Source organism: Ciona intestinalis, chromosome 1, assembly GCF_000224145.3.
Source record: "Ciona intestinalis chromosome 1, KH, whole genome shotgun sequence".
Taxonomy (NCBI): Eukaryota; Metazoa; Chordata; class Ascidiacea; order Phlebobranchia; family Cionidae; genus Ciona; species Ciona intestinalis.
The window spans coordinates 4647106-4663883 of NC_020166.2; the positions used below are offsets into that span (position 1 = coordinate 4647106).

Here is a 16778-nt window from a genome sequence, read left to right on the forward strand (position 1 = left end):
TAGTAGTGGGAAATTTTTTATTCAATTGTTATGTCACTTGTCCTCTTGCAACGTTTTTATTAACTATGACGTTTCATAATATAACAATCGGGAGGAATGTGCCCACCTCTAACCAACCACAAGATCAAAACATCGTGTTGTGAGCGTCACATTTATTTGCTCTGCGGGCGTAGGAAGTAAAGGAAGACGCATGCGGTAGCATTACTGAAATAAAAAAAGAGTAGAACGCGCAACTGCCCAAAACCGTGATATATTCTTTTTTCTATTCGCGTGACCGCCAACTCCGTCCCAATTTCGCTTGGTCCCTATTGTAAAAGATAGGCGCATAGTATTTTTGAAAGGTTTTAGCTTTTTATTTTAAAAACTACACCAACTATTCCAGTTTATTAGGACAGTTTAGTTATTTAGTAGGTTTACGCTTACAGTTTACCACTTGTTTAGAGGAAATTTAATTATTTAAAAAATTTAATTAAGAACTTCAAACAAACGGTTTGTTTTAAATTATATACATTAGAAAATAGTTGTTTTACACTATAACTTTACATTTACTACAATAGTAAACGGGAACGACCTGCGAAAGAGAGAGAAAGTGTATCACCTCTCTCCTTTGTCGACATTGGAGATGCGCGTTCTATTCTTTTTTATTTCTGTGGGTAGCATACATTCCACACCTAACAAGCGAAGCAATCGTTGTGAATTTATGCACATGAAAAATGCTGAAATGAAACTCTGGTTCCGCAATCAAACAATGTATTTTTGGCTTCTGTCCAAGCTGACCGGACCGATACTTAATATCATATTACAATTTCTGTTGGTTCCAATTTACTGATAGCGCTGCTTCTTGCTCTTATATTTGAATCAATTAAAACCCACAAAATCTCGATTAACCTGCCTAATTATCACAAACAAAAATTATGCACAAACTACTAATCGTATGGAAGAGAATAAAACACGATTGTTTACCAACAATTTATTTTTTGATGTAACAATGGTAATGGTTTATCAAAGTTAATATGACGTAAATAATTGTTTCATAACCACGATGAACATGTGTATACCTTGAATTTTACATTTTGTAACAGTGGGAATTACGAAACGGGACGTCTCTTTAACCGCAAACCGCGTGTTCTGTATTATTTCGATTAACTGCGCTTTTCGAACAAACAGGAGGCATTCTCGTACTCCTTTCTTATTGATGACGTCATAGGTGCTCGGGCTTGTGCCGAGCTTTTCGTAGAAGTACAATCATTTAAGTAAGGTTTAAGGCGCATTTTGAATTTGCCACATTTGATCAAACAAAAGTGATCATTAATTACTCGCTAATTATGCGCTGTTTTAATTCTGAAAATTTAGTCTAAAAATATATATTATGATTTGATCTTAATCAAGAGACTAAAAAAATAAATGTCAGAATTAAGAATTGAAATAAGTGCAGAAAAAATTAGCCCAAAAAACAACAACAAGAACAACTGTTCAACGAAAATGGATCTATACGACCAATACGTGCTTAATAAGTGCAACTTACCTTTACTGTCAATAGTTTGATTAGACCTTGGATTAATAATTGCATGTTCTGGACATCTTTCACCCTCCACTTCCAGGTTTTCAGGTAAATCACATCGAGAAATAACAACATTAGGATTGTTTGCATAATTCTGAAAACATTTATAATATCAGAATTCAAATCAGTAATGCAAAAAGGTTTACCCTTTTCTTATTGTAAAGCATTTTACTGACCAAAGGCACAGTCTAGTGCGGGCGCATGTGTGATGGGAAGGGTTGTTGGTAAGGTGTGATCTAATGTTTTAAGTTTGTCGTGAGTTCGTAATTATCAGGTAACGTAATTCATTACGCAACAATCGGGAGGAATGTGCTTGCTGCCCAACGAACTTGGAGATCGAAACATCATGTATTAACGTCACATTTTTATGCTCTACCCGGGCTTTAAAAATAAAGGAAGACACATGCAGTAGCATACACTCAATACTTACTAAGCGAAAACAATCGTTGTGAATTTATTCACGTGAAGAATGATGAAACCCAACGTCAGCATAATTGGCTAGCAGCCAGTGTTTTATTAATTATACGTTTTGTATAAAGCGTTTAAACTTTTGAATATTAATATAGGTTTTCATAACATACCAAGTAAACAAAAATAAAATATTCTATGGGTCAAATTAATATCTTGCAATCGGATTCACGAAACTCTGATATTTGCGCGGTGCCAAAGAACAACGTTTTTGGACCCCTGTCCAATCTGGGCCAGATAGATATATAAAACTCTGGAAGTTTTTCGACAATCCGGACAGTGACATTATCACTAGTAAAAGGGTATTTTTACAATAGTGTTTTTATCTTACAGAATAAGTTCAACCTAACTTTATTGGAGCCTATGGTAGTTTAATAAAATTAGCTACATACGGAATCTTCACACCATGCACATCCAGGTATGCTGATACAATCACTGCACGATTTGGCCTTGCTATCGATACATGGGTTGGTTGCAGCTGAAATTGTAGGAGAAATAAGATATATATAGTCAAGTAATAAAAAACGGCAAACATAAACTTTTGATTTCCCCCCTAAATAATAAAAAAAATAGTTATATATATATATATATATATTGATATAGTGATATACTATACATATTTTAAAAAATGCATATATATATATATAATATATATATCAATATATATATAAAAATGCATATATATACATTAATATATATAGTCAAGTGAGGTAATAAGAAACAGAAAACATAAACTTTCAATTAAAATTAATAGGAAATTTTGTGCTGTTTTTTATTCCCCAGGCTTTGGGGTAAAAAATACATTCACGAGGCAACAAAAAACAATGTTTTCAAAAGCAACTTAACTTGATCTGAAGAAAAAAAATAATGTTAGTACAGGGTAATAATACAAATATATTATTTTTACTTCAGCACTTCCTTTTAAACATAAGCTTACCCACAAATAACATTTATTAAACTAAAAACATAAGTTTCATAACCTATATAAAGCAGAAGAAGTAACCAGAGCATTATACTTAATTTAACTTAATTATAAAGGCTTTTGAAAATCTAAATGACATCTTGACTTTATCTAAACTAAATTCAGCAACATATTCATAAAAATGACCTGTAACTAAACAGCCTTAACCTAAAACATAAATTACAGTATCAGAAAATGTAGGTAAAGCTGTAAAACATCTGTTTTTGATACTTGGTTACCTTTAAAATTAATTGAATCATTAATTAAAATAAAATAATTTACATACATAACTTTAAAATTAATTTTATCACAAAGTTAATATTGGTTGGAGAAGAAAAAATAAAAGCAGAAAAAAACACAGTTGTTTTTTTAAAAAGTATAAAATGTTTGTAAAATTTAAATTTACCAGCAATAAGGTACTTAAATATGTAGCAAGTACCTAAATTTATTATAAACTTATCACGAAAGTCCTTCTCACAAAAAAAGTTTACCGAACCCCATAAAAAGATTTTTTTGTCAATTTTTTGTTTGATTTAGTAATTTGTGTTTTACCGAGAAAAATAATTATCACCTAGAAGGGCAGTTAGGATAAAAAACAAGCCAAATAAATGTATTTTTTACCTACAAAAGCTGTTTGCAATAAAAATGAATTTTTAGCGGGCTAGGGGGGTTGTCCTTTCTTACCCTAAGCATCCCATTGTTTTTTATTACCCCCCTTCACTATATAATATTTATATCGGTACATATATGTTAATATGTACAAAATTTATATAGATAATGAGAAAATAATTGTTAGGTAAATCTTACCTTTAACTAGAGCCATATAAACACACCAATATAACACTGTAATATAATTCATTTTCATTGGAATTGCTTGTAATCACATTAATACTTCATACATTAAGTAAAAGTTATAATTAAACCTAAAATGGAGTACAAACATATTAAAATACAAATCTAGGCTAATTAAAAGAAAGAAAAAGAACGAAAGTTTAATTTAATTGTTTAGTAAACTAAACACAAGATTAGTACCAGTGCTAGATTTTAGTTGTAACATGATCCTCGAAGCTTGATGAATATTTTTAATTTAACCAAAGACATTACGGTGGTTGCCAGAAACGTTAAAACAAAGTTGCAAAGCAATTGTCTGGTTTGTTAGCTGAAACACCTTTAAGTTTTGGAAGCTCTAGTCTAAGAATTTCAGTTGTAAGAAGTACTTAAAATATTATAACAGATTTTGTGCCAAACAAAATAAAGTTAACTTGGTTAAAAATTTCTTTTTTGGATTTTTCTTTTTCCTGAAGTATGTTTAATTAACTAGTTTAGTAGTTAAATTTTAAATAAACCGAACTAGAGGAAACAATATATTTAAGTACTTCCTCTATTTAACGATTATACAGCAATTCTTTAAAACACCTCTGTAAATAAAATGACTATTACACATATTAACGGTGATAAATATTTTAATAAATATATATATCGGGATAGTTAGTAATTTAAGAAGAATATATATATATATATATATATATATATATATATATATGAACATTTTCTTTTTAAAGAACGGATAGTATATTCTTATTTTAGTAAAATAAAATCAATCTTTAATTCAAAACTTTGACGATAGCTCCAACTGAAAATTATCGTTACTTGACCTGGGTTAACAAATGGGTGTTACTTGCGCTGCACAGAGACGAACTAAATTACGCCTTTCTCCCCAGATAACGGTCACGAATGAGTAATTTACCAAATTAGGACATCGGTGATCAAATAGAACAATCCAAGTCGTAGCTATTTGATCAAATAGAACGATCCAAGTCGTAGCTATTTCTAAGGCATTGGAACAGATAATGTGAAATAGGTGTGGGAATATACCAAAGTTAGTAGAGCCGTCCGGTTGGTTACCGGTTAGTGTTTCAGTTCTACTCCTCGTGCAGCAGTTAGTTTAGCGTTTAATAGTGTTTCAGTTTTACTTCTATTATGTTATGCTATCTGAATCACAGAACTAAAAAAAAGTTTTTTTTCATTTCTGTGGTCTGAACACGTCTTTCAGTTTATATTGTTGTGTGTTTAATTATGATTCTATTTTAATAAGGTTGCTAATTAAACAAAGATTCGTTACAGTATTAATCAACCCCCATGAAACTTAAGGCGTATATATAAGGATTGAAGGTTTGGTAAAGAATATGTGTAAATACGCTTTGTGCAACTCCTGTAGCATGTGGTCACTTGTAAACGTTTGTTTTTATAAATTTGGATAAACAGTAGACACGCAGTAATTGTATAGTACAAGGGGGGAAGATGGGACACTTAAGCACATATTGCCAAATATTTCCAAAATCAAAATAAATGACGGTTTTTGAATAATACCACGAATTAGTACTATCATTCCTTTGTTAATTGACACCAATATAATAAAATATAACAAAACACGCGAGGAGTTATTTGGCGATAATACGCACAACAAGTGAAATTTTACAAATTCGAAAACACACACGATAAGATGGGACAGTTTAAAATCATTGTTAATTATGATTAAGTTTCAGTAAGCCTCGGATCATACCCTTCAGTTTTTCAAACAGAGATCCTAGCAATTAACATGGTTACCAAGGAACTGCTGTATGATGGTACTGATAGTAAATCTGTCGACATTTATAGCGACAGCCAGGCTGGGATTAATGCTCTGTCGAACCTTAGAAACAACAGCCTACTCGTACGTGATACTTGGTATGCCTTACAACAACTGGCAACTAGAAATCACGTACGACTACACTGGATACCTGGTCATTCAGACCATTTGGGGAACGAGCTTGCTGACAAGCTAGCTCGTGATGGTTCCAGTAACACATTCTATGGCCCAGAGCCAGGTTTACCTATCCCCACTAGCCGATGTAAATCGGATCTGGCTCTTTGGGTCTTAGCCAAACACCAAGAAGAATGGACAAAACATGACGGCTGCAGGCAGACGAAGGAGTATGGGAGAAACATTAGCAGGTGTTTTTGCGAACAACTCCTGAAGCTGCCAAGGCAAACGTTACGCTCCATTCTTCAAGTGATAACAGGNCATGGCATGTTTGCCAGTCATCTGCATAAACTTTATAAAAAGTGAGAGTCCCATCTGCCCTGTCTGTGGCGAGGAAGATGAGACATCCTTTCATTATGTTGGCATATGTTCAGCATATGCGAACGCAAGACGGGAGCATCTAAACTTGACCGAGCTGTCAAGGGAAAATCTCCCATCCATTACCATTAAAGCCCTTGTCGCCTACCTTCGGGGAAGCGCCAGGCTCCTTAAACTGGGAAGGTCCATGGAGTAGCACCCCGGGTGTTAGGGTAATGGGTCAATTATGGCCTAAATCCTAGGACCCATGGCGTGCCACGCCCACATGGAATAGAATAGAATAATTATGATTAATAAGTGTATTTATAAATAGGAATATACGTAAATAACACGAAATAATACTGTACGCTTTGAAAATTAAGTCTAAACATTCTTTTTTTGCCCTACTGCTATAGTTTTTAACATGTTACCTATACATTATATTATTGCATAACAATTGGTATTGTTTGAACAACAATGGGTAATGTTCGAACATCAATGGGAAAATATTGTATCCTACAAATGTATATAAACTTGTAAAATTGATTATAACTATACATGGCGCCCTCTATAATGTAACTATATTGATGTAACTATATTGATAAAGTTTTGCGCCATGTAACTATATTGATAAAGTTTTTATTTTTTGCTACAAATTGGGTATAACTACTCTGTTTTTGGCACAAGCCACTTCTCATAAATTATCAAAGAGCAAATGACCAAATTTCGAATATATTTCAAAATATTATCTTTTTATTATATCAGTATCTTATAGTTGAATAACCCCTGAGGTATAACGTTTGACAATGAAAACATACAAAACTACAATGTGGGGGAAGATGGGACTCTAAATTGAATTGTATTTACATTAGCAGTATTCTGCAACTTGTAGTTAACCTACGGTATAATTTAACAGGCTGTGCTAATTTCTTTACCATCTAAACTTCATCTATATAACGTTAAACCGATGTTTTTTGTTCCTTTTATCTCAAATTTAAGTCATATTGACCCCTACCTATTTTCTTCATGCTTATATCTCAGTGTTTTTTTTACAAAACTAAAACTATAGTTTGATGAGACAAAATCTTCAAGGTTGTTTTATGAAGCCATGAAACTAGTTTAATCATTCGCACACGCAAACTAAAAAAACTATTCGGCTTTACTATGATTTAGCGAGCATTAAAAAATAGCACCTTATACTATTTCGCATTTCTCTTATACCTGTTCAAAGTATACTGTTTCTATTTTACAAATTTTTGAATATTAAAAAACAGTAATCAGCTTTGACGCGCGTTTTATAAAGTCGTGATATTACTGTCGAATAATTCTGTAACCTTATTTTCCTGATTATCATTAAACGAGGGCCCGTAAAAAAAAAATTAAAAAAAAAGTTTTGTCCGACAAAGTGTCCCATCTTTCCCCACCTTACTATAGGTAATTTTAATACAAATCTTGTTATATAATATTAAATCTAAGAATTAATGTGGAGTATATTAGTATTTTGACTGGTTTTCATCGTACGGTGTGTTTTTAGGGAACTTTACGTTGGTGATTAATACAAGCAGCAATTTGCATAACAGTATATAGTAGGGTGGGGGAAGATGGGACACTTTAGCACATAATATTCAAATATCCTGATCGTGTTTTTAAACAATCAACTATGGTGCATGGGGGAGAGGACATGCAGCTCCAAATTGCTTAAGTACTAGCAGATAAGGTGTTCGCGTTTTCCGATTTCATAAAGACCCAGAACGCAGAAAAGGTAGCTCACTTATTCAAGCAGAGGACCAAAAATAGTAACTCAGTATTGTTTTCCTCAATGTCACTTCGATATTGGCCAAATTTACAAAGATACCTTAAGTTTCGTTGCCGGGTATACGTGTTAAGTTTGTGAGTCAAAAAGTAACTGCAATTTACATGCAAAACTGCAGCTAGATACACCAGTATATGTTAATGTTATGCGGTTTTTGTTTGTATTTTTATATTTTAAACATGTTCTTTTCTGTTTTTTTGTTGGTATACTTGATATTTTCTGTTTTTTTTTTCTGTTTAATCGATTGAGTGTTCCATAGAACTTGATTCTTTATGTGAGGTTTATTATTGTGATAAGATATAACATTAGTAGAAAGCCATTTTTACGCGCAGAAGTGCTTGGTTTTAAAAATATCGCAATATTTAAACGAAAAACTTGGTCGATACTAACTTTAGTCTAAACGGATCAAAGATCGGTCGGCGTCACAGAAATAAAAAAGGAGTAGAACGCGCAACTGCCCAAAACCGTGATATATTCTTTTTTTCTATTTACGTGACCGCCAACTCCGTCCCCATTTCGCTTGGTCTCTATTGTAAAAGATTGGCAAACAGTGGTTTTAGGAGGTTTTAGTTGTTTATTTTAAAAACTATACCAACTATTCTAGTTTATTAGGCTAGTTTAGGTATTTAGCAGGCTAACGCTTACAGTTTATTGTTTGTTTGGAAAATTTAATTATTTAATAAATTTAATTAAAAACGTTCAAACAAACGTTTGTTAGAAATATATATATATAAATATTTAGTTAAGTGGGGGAAGATGGGACACCTTTTCGTTTAGTTTTCTCTTTTCATTTGGTAGTAAACAAAGAAAATTCAATGAATTATAAAACCACACGACTTCCACAGACCGTTGTTAATTGTTTAAAACACAATCAGGCTATTTGGATATTATGTGTTAAAGGTGCCCTATCTTCCCCCATTCTACTATATTTGAAAATATGTATTTTTTCCTATAAATTATAATTAAGTCAAAAAAACAAGAAAAACTACATAAAACGCCCCGGATATTCCAGTGACAACAATAGTAAACGGGAACGACCTGCGAAAGAAAGAGTGTATCATGCTCTCTCCCAAAATCCATAGACTTTTCTCTCTACTTTGCCGACATTGGAGATGCTATAGATATCATATATATAACATATATATTATATCTATGATTGTTTCCCACAAATGCCTATAAACTTGTATCAACAAAAAAATTCATAATAACTATTAACCAAGTTTGCTACAAATTGGGTATTTCTACACTATGTTTCGCACAAGCCACTCCTCATAAATTACATTCACGTGCAAATGACAAAATTATAATGTAGAGAAATATGGGACACCAAATTAAAATATATTTATATTAATGGTAGCCTATTCTGCAACTTGCAGTTAACCACCGTAACTAACCGACTGTATAGTTTCTTTGCCAGCATGTAAACTTTAAATATAGTGGGGTGGGGTAAGTTGGGACAACTTTTCGTTCTATTTGCTCTTCTCATTTAGTAGTAAATAAAGAACATTGAAAGAATTAAAAAACCGTATTCTCACGTCTCTTATAGACCGTTGTTAACTGATTAAAACACGATCAGGATATTTGGATATCATATAGGCTAAAGGTGTCCCATCTCCCCCCCCCCACTATAAAAAACTTGGTGGTCATATAGATCCTTTTTCGTCGAACAGTTGTTCTTGTTGTTGTTGTTGTTTTTTGGACGACTTTATGCCGCACTTACCTCGATTTTCGATTCTCGCATTTATTCTTTTGATTGAAATCAAATCATAATATGTATTTATAATTTTTAGACTAAATTTTCAGATTTAAAACCGCACGATGAGCGATTAATTAACGATTACTTTCCTCACGCACTTTACATAGCGGAAACACTGTTTGGCAGTTTGGCGGGAAACGACGGGCGACGGCTCGTGTATCCACACAACGATTCACGACTGAATCAAATTATTAGCATTTAAGTGGGGACGCATTAACTGCACTACTCTTAACCGTATTATCATTGATCGTAAATGAAACATTATTTTTAATTCAACATCATATGATTAATATTAACTTCTAATATTACCTAATTACTGGAGTTGTACAAAGCGTAGTTACGCATATTCTTTACCAATCACTCAATCCTCATACGTTATAAGTTTCATTAGTTATAACACATGTATAAATACATCCTACTGCTCCACAGTCACCAATGGCGACTAGAACCCGTTTTGTTGGTTACTTCAGATTTGTTTTTGATCGAGCCTAGTCGATCGTTGTAGTAAAAGGATTAATTAATATAGCAGGGTGGGGGTAGATGGGACACCTTTTCATTTTGTTTTCTCTTTTCATTTGGTAGTAAACATAGAACATTTAATGAATTATAAAACCGTATCTTCACGACTTCCACAGACCGTTGTTAATTGTTTAAAACACGATCAGGCTATTTGGTCATTATGTGTTAAAGGTATCCCATCTTCCCCGACTCTACCATCTTATGCTAATTAGTTTAAAACGTGCTTATTCATTAGATTTGTGATCTCTTATTGTTGTTGTTGTTTTTTGCGAGACTATTTTCCGCACTTATCTCAATTCTTAATTCTAGCATTTTTCTTTAATCCCTTGATTTAAATCAAATCATAACATATATTTATATTTTTTAGACTAAATTTTCAAATTTAAAACCGCATGACTAGCGATTAATTAACGAATACTTTTCTGTCTGTTTAAGGCTCTAATTCGTGGTTAAAATGTACTATAACATGGATTAATCGAGTGTACTCGATACATTAATTCCAACTAAGCTTAGTCTCATAAACCATAGTGCATAAAATCGTCAAATCAATGAGTAATTAATGATTATAACGCTTGCAAGTCAAATAAACTGCATTGCATCGAGAACGTGTTGGTGACACAGTAATCGGTAACTTTTGGCTTTGTTTACGTTAGTGTGCAAATATAGATAATAAGTGTATATGGTATTAGTCCTTATATCTCTTATTAAAAGAAATTAAATCGAAAATGGTTGTTACGGCAGGCGAGGATCGAATCCGGGACATTAGGCTATGATATCGCGCGCCATAACTGTTAGGCGACTAGAACCAGTTACCAGATTTGTCGAGACAGCGCATATCATAGCCTGGTCCTGGGAGGTTGGGAGTGCACGCGGCACTTGTTGGTACAGGAGTCGTACAGAGCGTATTTACACATATTCTTTACCAATCACTCAATCCTCATACGACATATACATCATAAGTTTCAATAGTTATAAATTAAAATACATGCATGAATGCATTCTACCTACTGCTCCACAGTCACCAATTACTAGAACCCGTTTTGTTGGTTACTTCTGATTTGTTTTTGATCGAGCCCAGTTGACCGTTGTAGTAAAATGGTTAATTAATATGGTAGGGTGGGGGAAGATGGGACATCTTTTCGGTTAGTTTTCTCTTTCCATTTGGTAGTAAACAAAGAACATTCAATGTTTATAAAACCGTATCCTCGCGACTTCCACAGACCGTTGTTAATTGTTTAAAACACGATCAGGCTATTTGGATATTATGTGTTAAAGATGTCCCCCTTTCCCCTACCCTACTATATTATGCTAATTAATTTAAGCCGTGCTCATTCATTAGATCTGTGATCTCTTGTCTTATTTCTGTGACGGCAATTTAGGTCCAAAAAAACTTAGTGGGTATAGGGAAAATATATGTTTTCCAGTAAATTACATAAAAACTTGGGCTTAAAAACAAATTTAAAAGTTGAAAAATATAAAAATCATGTGTTATTTGTTTTCTGTAACAAAAAAGTCAAAAATAGAATTAGAAGCGGTTGATTTGTGACATTTTAGTTATTTAATGCGGCTAAATTTATATATTTTTTCCCAAAAAATGTTAGGTTAGGTTAATAAAAGCTGCGTTACACCTTCCCACAAAAGGAAAACACAAACAAAACCTAACAAGTTCGTTTATATCCATTGCCAAAGTCACCGCTTTTGCTCTATTTTGGAAACACAAAGACGGCAGTTGGACCACTCGGTGTTTATACGACTCTGCTTTTAGCCTACCACGATTTAACAAGTATTTAAAATTTTTAGCACCTTACCTGAGTCCGTATATATAAACATGTTTATCTACGGACACTGCACCATACTACTTCGCATTTTTAAATGTTTAAAAAATATTGTTTCTATTTAAGTAGGGTGGGGGAAGATGGGACACTTTGTCGTACGAGACTCTTTTTTAATTTTCTTTTTACGGACCCCCATTTAATGATAATAAAAAGATGATAATTTATAAGAAGTGGCTTGTGCCAAAAACAGAGTAGTAATACCCAATTTGTAGCAAAAATAAAAACTTTATCAATAGTTATAATAAATTTTCTGTTATTACAAGTTCATATACATTTGTGGGATACAATATTTATCTATTGATGTTCGAACATCACCCATTGTCGTTCTAACATGGCGCCCTCTATAACTTATTTCTTGCCCTACTGTTATAGCTATAGAGGGCGCCATGCGTTCTAACAATACCAATTGTTATGCAATAATATAATGTATAATATGATGGATATAACGAGCTATATAGCTGCGCAGAAGTTAAAATGGTTATACGAGCTTTTTAACCCAGCCTCACAATCAACATGGAAAGCTATTGAAACCCTAATACCAGAATCTTACTTATGGGAGGCAATCAAATCAAATTTACCGAACAACCACGCGCTAATAACCAATGCTTCTCTGTTTAACTTTGGGATGATCGACTCTCCAAACTATGTTTTCTGCAATACGGAAACAAACTCCCTTGTTCACATGTTTACGAAATATAAAATGATTCAAAGTTTCTGGGAAAATATTAATGAATGGATTGTTGCAAAATTCAGAAAACCGTTAATAATCACTGATGATATTAAAGTGTTTGGTATACAACATGAGAAATCGCCGAATCTGATTAATTGTATATTACTTGGTGTACGTTTTTATATTTATCGCTGTAAAGTTCAGAAGCATCTACCAAACGTGGACTCTTGTATTGATTATATAAATGAAATTAGAAAAACCGAAAAAGCAATTGCTATGAAAAGTTTCCTTTAGCTGAGCACCTCGCTAAATGGTCGTCCATGTAAAATTAATGGCGTTTACTTTTGTAATGTTTAGTGTGTGTAAAGTATTTGTTAGAGTGTTTCATTTCAGTCGCTCGCTGTGTGTGTATTTATTTAATAATAATAAAAAAAAATAATAATATAATGTATAGTAACATGTTAAAAACTATAGCAGTAGGTTAAGAAAAAGAATGTTTAGACTTAATTTTCACAGCGTACAGTATATATCGTGTTATTTACATATATTCCTATTTATAAATACACTTATTAATCAAAATTAACAATGATTTTAAACTGTCCCATCTTATCCTGTGTGTTTTCGAATTTGTAAAATTAATATATATGGATATAAGTTTTGATTTTGATATTTTTACAAAAAAACTCTCTTGGGTTTAAATACCTGCTGTAGTGCAATTTGAAGTTTTTTGGTACAGATTAAACATAAATAGTGCTATAGTCTGTTATACACTGATGTACACTTTTCAAAAATACACATAACTCAACATGAATAATTTTCCATCGCCCTACTTTGGTGTTTTGGGTAAAAAAACTGTATACCCTTATATTTATAGTTTTTAAATGTTTGCCTATATTACTTTATAAAATCAAATAGCAAGAACTTAGTACATTACCTCCAGTTTGGGCTTGTTTTGTCTTTCCTTTTCTTGGCTGGCCATCTTTTGAGCTATGTGCACCAGATGGTTCCAGACAAGTATCCAACATTATGTAAAATGTAATCAAGAGATTTTACAGTTTATGCAATTTTGAAAAGCGGTTGTTGATACAAATCTAGTTTGTCAATGGTATACAACTTGATAAAAGAAAAGAGAATCAATAAAACTTTGCATCTTGTTAAGTTTGGTGGCAGAGTGGTTGGCGCGCCTGTAATCTAGGTTCAGGGCTCGCCGCTGCTGTTATTGAAGGCGTGTGTTTTGGTAAGTCATCTGACGCCAGTTGTTTCACCCACGGGTCATTGGTGGGTTGTCTAAATTATAAGCCATACACAAAATACAATCACCTAACAGAGTAACGGTTAGTCACATATACGTGGAAACTTATAAGCGGCACGACTCACCAGGTGAAAACAAAACATAACACCCGTGTTATAACGACTCTTGTTTTTTCCACCACTCGAGCAAGCTACATACATTTATTGATTTATTCATATACCAGAACTTTCCAAGCTCTCACCAAAAAATCGGTAGAGTATTCTTTGCTTTCACTAAGCTGACTTCATTTTAAACTTAGCGCCATCATTGTAGTTAAATCATATTTTATAGAGGGCACCATGGGTCTACCCAAAGTTAGTATAGACCAAGTTAGGAAACGGCGGACTCTAGTTTTGGCGTTTGGACTGAATGGTCGCAATGCCTCAGTCTAGTTACGCTGCAAAAGTTTCTGCGCCCTCTCTGATGAGAAGAGCTGCATGTTTGGCAGTAAGAACGATAAATATAATGGTAGAGGAAGAGCTCTGTAAGCTAGTTAAGGAAGTTGATTTCGCACTCGAAAAGCTTGTTGGTATTGCAAGCAAAAAAGGTAATTTGGTGGATTTTACTTGTAAGGATCGAGCAGGAGCCATTGAACTGACGGACAAATTGTCAAAACATGGCAGCATCAAGGCTGTCCGCCTGTATGAAAGCACCAAAACAAGAGTTGCCATCGGTTGGGTTCCAATACCTATGGAAAATGAAGCTATAAAGAAGTTCGTCGAAACACATTTTTGTAAAGTGGACTACATCTACAGCAAAAAGAATAAGCTTGGCCTCTTATCGGGATTAAGGATTCTGAACATCGAAACAAAAGATATAAAAGAAAACCCAATACCGTCCTATATTAACATTGATGGATTTGAATGTTATGTGTCATATACCGGCCAATCCATTACCTGTAAATACTGCCAAAAGCCAGGTCACAAGCAAGCAGAGTGCCCTGTCAGAACAAAGGACTACCCTTCATTATCGCAACAGGCCGAAGGCGGAAACGACACGAATTCCAACCAGAACTAACGACAGACAAAAACATGTTCCAGTGCATTCAGTGTGATTCGCTCTCAATTGCATGTAATTGTGGAACATTGAACGAAGTACCGGCACCACAAGACAGTAAGAAATGCGCCAACCCAAGATGCGAACACAGGATTTTCACATGTAGTTGCGGGATTGTTAAACCAGCTCTCGTTGGAGCTAACGAACGACACAAATGCAAATGCGGATTTGAATTTGAACAACTGACAGACTCCCACTGCACTCCACAATCATAATGCTTCTAAAGTTATTCTCACAAAACGTATGTATGTCGGCTACACGATACACTAAAACGGAAAGCAATATTTAACTTCTTTAAGCGGAAAAAAGTGGATATACTGTTTCTCCAGGAAACCTACAGTACGCAAGTAACCCAGACCCCTTGGAGGTTGGATTGGCAGGGGGGAACCTTTATGGCACACGGAACAAACAGAAGCGGAGGGGTCGCCATCCTGTTTAATACAACACTCAGTTACTCAATTCATTCGTCATCCAGACGGACGATTCCTACTCGTCGATATGTCGACTCAAAACACACGAATCCTACTGGCCAGTATTTACGGACCTAATGTAGATAGACCCGAATTCTTCGATCGTTGCGGGGCGTCAAGCACAAGCAAAACAAACTCACGCAGGACCATCTTGGCGAACATGGAACATCTTGGTCTACAAGACATCTTCCGAATAAAAAATACAGACTGTCGCAAATATTCAAGAGTGCAGGTTAACCCTTTTGCAGCAAGTCGAATCGACTACTTTCTTATTTCAGACGACCTTCTTCAAGCAACAGTTACAGCAGATATAAAACCGAGTATAAAATCAGATCATTCCGCAATCCTGCTCGAGGTTAGTCTGATCGGCCAAAACACCAAGGTGATCCTAGAATACAGATATTCTAGCGGCCATTTTCGATACCTTCTACTGGTACCACTAACCTAAAATTTGGAAACTGTACTAACTAGACCCCAGCGGTACCGATTCTAAAATGAAAAATTTAAAATTCAAAAAAATATTAATTATGAATATTAATATTCGCCATAAAAACATATGTATAGAATTTTCTCCCGATCCAGCTTCGAATATGTTATAGCGCTAAGTGATACCTAAAATATGAAACATTATTTTCTTTAAAAAAGTGCGGGGATAGATGTTAAATATAAAAAAGTATGATCATAACTTGAATCATATAAATATTATATTTTCGATTTTTTTTGCGAAAATATAACTTACGCATACATCTATGTAGGTCACTAGCATGTTATCCCCATCAAAAAAAAAAATAATTTCAACTTTTTTTTATAACTGAATATTAATATTCGTCATAAAAACATATTTATAGAATTTTCTCCCGATCCAGCTTCGAATATGTTATAGCGCTACGTAATACCTAAAAAATGAAACATCATTTTCTTCAAAAAAGTGCGGGGAAGGGTTCAGAATACAAACAAGTATGAGGGTCATAACCCGAATCATACAAGTATTAAATTTTAAAATATTTCGGCGAAAATATAACTTACGCATACATCTATGTAGGTCACTCACATGTTATCCCCATCGAAAAAAAAATTAATTTCAACTTTTTTTATAACTGAATATTAATATTCGTCATAAAAATATATTTATAGAATTTTCTCCCGATCCAGCTTCGAATATGTTATAGCGCTACGTAATACCTAAAAAATGAAACATCATTTTCTTCAAAAAAGTGCGGGGAAGGGTTCAGAATACAAACAAGTATGAGGGTCATAACCCATCTTACTATTATATAA

The 16778-nt window shown here is 33.7% G+C and overlaps 2 protein-coding genes and 1 long non-coding RNA gene across 3 annotated transcripts in view; 2 read left to right on the forward strand and 1 right to left on the reverse strand.

Annotated features, from left to right (window-relative positions):
* Window positions 1-3918, reverse strand: part of LOC100181753 (integrin beta-1) — a 22468-nt gene extending 18550 nt beyond the window's left edge. The window contains exons 1-3 of the mRNA XM_009863943.3: window positions 3798-3918; window positions 2422-2507; window positions 1526-1655 (exon numbers count right to left, since the gene is read on the reverse strand). Of these exons, the coding sequence (XP_009862245.1) occupies window positions 1526-1655; window positions 2422-2507; window positions 3798-3855 (274 nt within the window). The 5' untranslated portion in view covers window positions 3856-3918. The remainder of the gene's footprint in view (window positions 1-1525; window positions 1656-2421; window positions 2508-3797) is intronic.
* A 1138-nt stretch (window positions 3919-5056) lies between these two features.
* Window positions 5057-16778, forward strand: part of LOC113475814 — a 14072-nt gene continuing 2350 nt past the window's right edge. The window contains exon 1 of the long non-coding RNA XR_003397592.1: window positions 5057-5085. This is a non-coding gene — a long non-coding RNA (uncharacterized LOC113475814). The remainder of the gene's footprint in view (window positions 5086-16778) is intronic.
* zf(cchc)-19 (zinc finger (CCHC)-19) lies at window positions 13541-15179 on the forward strand. The gene has a single exon (XM_002127194.3). It carries the CDS (start codon window positions 14344-14346, stop codon window positions 14989-14991), a length of 648 nt encoding a protein of 215 aa, XP_002127230.2. The 5' UTR covers window positions 13541-14343; the 3' UTR covers window positions 14992-15179.